Source organism: Nestor notabilis, unplaced genomic scaffold, assembly GCF_000696875.1.
Source record: "Nestor notabilis isolate BGI_N333 unplaced genomic scaffold, ASM69687v1 scaffold17520, whole genome shotgun sequence".
Lineage (NCBI taxonomy): Eukaryota > Metazoa > Chordata > Aves > Psittaciformes > Psittacidae > Nestor > Nestor notabilis.
Window position 1 is genome coordinate 16,616 of NW_009910838.1, and position 5,662 is coordinate 22,277.

Below are 5,662 nucleotides of genomic sequence, written 5' to 3' on the forward strand. Positions count from 1 at the left end.
TGAGAAAAGCATGTTCTTTGTGAATTTGTAGGTGCTACTCCTTAAGGGTAATTGTTTTTATTACACCTATGTTTGCCCATTTAAGAGCCCTGGAAACTCCAGAAACAGCAACACCACAGGCAGGGGCTGCTTGGTCTCTTTCCCCTTCAGTATCCTCTCATTTTAACCTAGATGAAGCTCTCAAGCAAGAGGATTATTCACTTGCTGAAAATACAGCTGCTGCTTTAGTCACTGCATTTGCCAACAACCACTGAGAACAACTGATGAGGTTGGGTCTGTGCAAAACGAGCGTTCTGGTCAAGCCAAGTATTACTCGGGAATGGTTTTCATTTAACTGGGACAAGCACTCTTTATGGGCTCCTCAGCTCATCGACCTTATTTTAGTTTACATGAGGTCAGCTAAGAACTGTTGGAGACAAACTGAAGGAAACCCATTTTTATACTAAAGCATTGAGGCAGAGGTTCTTCCAGTGCCTACGGAGCTGCAGTGCTGAAACAAGTAAAATTTCCCATGTAGACAATAGTAAATGAAAAGACTTTCCATTAATTAGCACGTTTACTAGAGCCTGCCCCGCTTGGAGTGTATGCTCTGTACAGCTCAGAGTGCAAGCCAAGCAGCTGGATCAGGTCTCTAGCTATGTATTCCTGGCCGTGATTCAGCCCCAATTTGACCGGGGCACCAACACAGCCAGCACTGCATGAGGCCAAGTGTGCTGCACCACTGAGTGCTGTGGGTCTGAAGAGAGTAGAGGGGGGTGAGGAGGAGAAGGAGGCAATCCACACCTGCACTCTCACCACACAGTGTAATAAATAGCTAAACTGACACCTTCAGAGTCATTGTGTACATCACCAAACTTTCAGGTGATAAAGAGAACAACTGCCAAAGCTTCAGTCAAATAAGCAAATCTGATTGTGAAGAGCTACTTACAAGCCCCAGCAAGATGCTCTCAAGCAAATTTGAATGACTTCAGAGGGCAGATCCTCCAAGAACAGTTTGTCACCAGCCCACAAAGGCTCTCAGTGCCAGCTCCCTCAGCAGGACTGAGCTGCTGCTTTTGGTATGCTCTTGTTCCAATTTGCATGTGCTGACAATCTGTAATTAATAGCAGCTTATCACCAGCTTAGTGGTAATGACCCAAGACAAAGGCAAGGCTGTGAATGGCATCCACCTTGCAGAACAACTTGTGATTCCCCCACCACCACCACCAATGAGAGTTGTACACTAAAGGCTTCTGCTATGGAACACAGCACAAGGCTGATAAAATGCTACAGGATACATAACACAGAAGGGAAGGTCTTACTAGCAGGTCACAAGGAGAGGACTGTGCCCTCCAAACCTCCCTGGGCTGGGAGGTAAAGAGGAGTGACTCCTAGTTAAGATAATTCAGCTTAAACTGGCCCATAAGGGAGTTATGGTCTTTTTTCAGTAACCAAAATAAAGTTTTTACTCATCTGTTTGTTTGCAAGCTATGGGCGTTTCAAGGTAACAGTCCAATGGGCAGGTTTTGCCCCTACCAGTCTATGCCTGTATGGTGAGAGTCCCATGGTCACACCAATAATCGTGTTAAGCAGAGCACTCCCTGCATCTGTACGGGTTAAAATACATACAATGGGGGGACCTCCCGGTGTTACAGCTGGTGCAACAGAGCCTGCATGACTCCAGGTGCTTAGCATCCTTATGGCTTGATTGAGACCCTTGAAAGCACAGACTGGTTTACACTTTTACTGTCCGTGTTTTAACTATCTCCACATTTCAGATGTAGCAGCACAACAACTCAACGTGCAGCGCCTGGATCTGCATGACTTCTTCAGGATGCTGAGGACGGTGCTAGAAAAGGCTGAAAGAAGTTTCAGTGGGGCTTTTTTTTCTCCCCTTGTTGCCCACAAAGCAGAACAAACCACAGTGCTCATCAGATGTAGGTTTGGAAGACTGCAGCTTGGTTTGGGAGGCAGGATCAACCGTGCATGAAACCCTGTGCTTAATACAAAGCAAATTTGTAGCTAGCAGTTGTGGGCTTATACATCAGTTTTCTCTGCTCTTCTGCCAGCTTTGGAAAAGTATTTGGGTTTTCACTCATCATCTCAAAGTTCACACCAGTTCCACACCTCTGTGCTGTCAACTCAAGGGACAACCCCCCTTCTGCCCTCTCCCACACCTCTGCTGAGCCAAGCGCTGGGGTCACCCCGATGCTGGGGGCCTCGGGAGGCTCAGCTCTGCCTGCTGGTGTGGAGCTCCACGGAGCTCTGCTGCCCTCCTCAGCCTGCCGGCCACCAGCGCTGCCCGCAGGACAGTGGGGGAGCCCGGGGTTGTGGCAGCTTTTGAGGGCACCAGTGAGGGTACCGGTGTGAGCAATACCCAGGCGAGGTGCTGATGCCCACAGCTTGCTTTTCTGGAGCTGCTTGAGAAGGAGATGTGAGAAGAACAGACCCCAGTGGGGAGACTGACACAAAGATGATAAAAATGTGTCACTTTTTTGATGAAAAAGTTTTAGTTTCAACTGAATTTTTTTAAAGAAAAAGCATTTCCACAAGGTTTGCCAATTTCAAAGAAAAAGGAGGAAAAATATTCAAATATTCCTCTTTGTTCTTTTATGGCTCTTGTGGGTTTTTTTCCTTTTTGTGTTTGAAAAGGCAGAAGAGAGAAAATCTTTGGCTGAAGAAATGACTGGACTAACCTGGAAACCCCTGCCTTGCATTTAGGATTGCACTGAAGGAGGTATATTCTCTCCTCCCCTGAGGAAATTCTAACACGACCTTTTTGGGTGCTCTGTCCTCTCCCTCATAAATGTAGCGGTAAGGAATGTGTCTGTTTATAATGTATTGATACACATATACACACACATGCAGTCTAAAACCTGTATTAACAGAACAAGAAGCAACTTCAGAAGAGCAATCTTTGTACATCGCCAGGTATCATCACTGCATAAACCACATTGAAAAGGTAAGAGTAATTCTCATGACCACACAAACACTAGGAAAAAACAGTGCTAAAAAGCAGCCTACTTCAGTGCTACTGATGCCTCTGCACAAGCTTTGTGTCACTGGACTGCCTCACCTCAATGAAATGCACAAAATGAAGGTGTAATGATTAAACACAGACTGACCAGGTCTCCCATTTTTCTGAGCTGAGCCAAGTCCCGTGGAGGGGAAAGGAAACAAATCTTCCAGGTTTCTGAGTGAACACTCTTGTGAGGATCTCCCAGGCTTTGGACTTGGCCAGGGCAGGTTCTCCTCCCCTCTCACGATCTAGAGCAGCTCAAGAAATCATATAATATATGCCATGCCTGCATCAGTGGGTGGGCAGCTGAAGGTTGTTGGCACACTATACACCTTCTGGGTTCTTCTTATCTCTTTTCTCCCCCCACTCTCCACAAGGCTCTGGCATGCCTCTGCACTCTTGTAGATATTCTGGTCTCCAGACCTTCCTCGTGCCATTGGCACAGAGCACAGAAAAAGGGCTGTGGTCCAGAATTGGGGCTCAGAGGTTGAAAACAGGAGACGGGCAGAGCATGAACCCAGAGAAGAATGACTTTATAGCTGACGCAACCTGAGAGACTGGAAGACTTTATCTTCTTCCCCAGCATGGAAAACAGATCTGCTGAAATGATGAGCAACGCCTCATTACAAAGTAGGAAAAAGTAAAAGCGGAAGGTGGAACGAAGAGGAAAGAGGCAGCATCCCCCTCCACAACAGCATATCACCGACACAGACAACAGCAGTGAATCATCATAGTCCCTGTATTACCCTAGGCCACATTTGGTGGCATTTCTTACTTCTGTTCTGTCTTGTACTGGAGTATCAGCATCTGAACATGCTCTGACTGACCAGAGAATCTAAAGGAGATGGGTTCAAAACTCTTTGTTAGGGTACGTTTTCAACAGCAGGCAACCACAGGCAGTCCCCTCACAGACACTCCCATCAGCAGATTCCTACCAGAGATACAACAGTATTATTCCTAATGAACAAAATGCACGCATGAACAAAGAAAACAGCAGTAGCCAGACTGCTGGACATACCCATTACATACTCACAACAGCTCCTTCCTCATCAAACCCCAAATCTAAACTAACTCCCAATCTAAACTAACAGGATCAAATTCATTTTAGATGGGAAGAATCTTCCCTCTCCCACTATCCACTCTAATCCCTTCTTCCTGCACACCCTCTGATCCTTCCTGATGACTTCTCATCCTTTTAACTCTGATCTTTGCTTTCTCTTAGTTCATCCTTACTTATTTTCTCCAGGCGTGGACTCAAGCAGTGGACCAACCTGGGGCTGCAGGAAGGTTAAGAGGATGAAGTTTGCTACAGAAGGGGATATTTCTGTTTCCTTCTGGAGTCACTAGGATCATCTTGGGGATCTGAAATTTACCCTATTCTTTGGGATAAGTTATATATGAGAGAGGGACACCAGAAGGGAGAGGTGGAGGCGACTGAAATGTTAAGTTTTCATACCCCAAAGCACAAGTTTTAACAATATGGGATTGCATGCAGCCTCATCTGGCCACCACCCCTGCTATCACAAAGCAAGAGATCAAGGATGCACAGCTGCCTTGGATCTGTGTCAGGAGCTGAAAGTATGTGTCAGGAAACTGCATTTCCCAGGGGAGTACCCCAGAGAAGCAGGGATTTGTTGGGGTATGAGCTGGGCAGAAAGGGAGGAATCAGAATGTTTCTGATGGGCTGGATTAGGAATTCTGAAAGGCTGAGTAACACATGCAAAAATATCCCTTAAAATTCTCTAGGATGACACACAGGAATTTCAGGATCAAATGGAAGGGATCATGGGATTTGGTTACCTTGGTGTCCTACCACCTCGATGCCCCAGAGATATTAAAGCTGCATCTCCTGGGGTTTTTTTGAGAGTGAAACCAAAAAAGTACAAGCAATGCTGGGGGCAGCTGAGGGTGCAGGAGCTGCTAAGTGTTTTTCCCTGACCTCACAACCAAGAAATAGTGCTGGTTCTTCACTGTAAATGATCAGCTTTGTGGGTGGGAAACAAAACCTCTTCAGATGGGACCTGGAGAGAGAGCAAGCCTGCGTGTGTGTGCGTTTGTGTGAGTGGCTGTTTTAACACCTTTTCTTTATTGTCCTGCCTGTCGGACACATCAAACCGAGCCCGGATTTCTCAGTTTCTTGTCATCAGATGACTGCATTTCAAAAGGACCTGGGACAATACAGCTAGGTTACACCTCAATTCAAGTGCAGCAATGGCCTGTCAATGCGCCTCTTTCGGTCAGCGGGGGCAGGAATTATAAAAATCTCTGGGGCTTACACAGAAGTGGCAGAACAGAAGTTAGGGGGGGAGATCCCCTGCCAGGGGAGACCGTATTTCCCACATCTCAGGGCTGCATTCCCTGTCTGAGGGCACTCCAGATGCTGGGAAATGATAACACGGGTCCATTGTTCCTGACTCCAGTTTCTTCCCTCCCTACCTTTAAATGAGCACACAACACAAAAGCAGCCTCCCTCTTCCTGACCTCCTCATGCCCCCCACCCCCAAAGAAAGTGTGTCCCCCGCTGCCCCAGCTAGCTCCTGCTGGGCTCAGGTGCACTGCTGCCACCCGCACAGGCAGCACGCAGGCAGCACTAGCACACCGGGGAATGGAAGGGCTCGTTCCATTCCAACAGCTTTACGAGCGGTGCTAACGGGGCTCACCACT

At 47.2% G+C, this 5,662-nt stretch overlaps 1 protein-coding gene across 1 annotated transcript in view; it reads right to left on the reverse strand.

Annotated features, from left to right (window-relative positions):
- LOC104403645 (protein Wnt-5b-like) overlaps positions 1-5,662 on the reverse strand; it is a gene marked incomplete at its 5' end in the record, with an annotated part of 15,213 nt that overhangs the window by 9,241 nt on the left and 310 nt on the right. Inside the window, one exon of the mRNA XM_010011869.1 lies at positions 3,366-3,376. Within this exon, the coding sequence (XP_010010171.1) occupies positions 3,366-3,376 (11 nt within the window). The remainder of the gene's footprint in view (positions 1-3,365; positions 3,377-5,662) is intronic.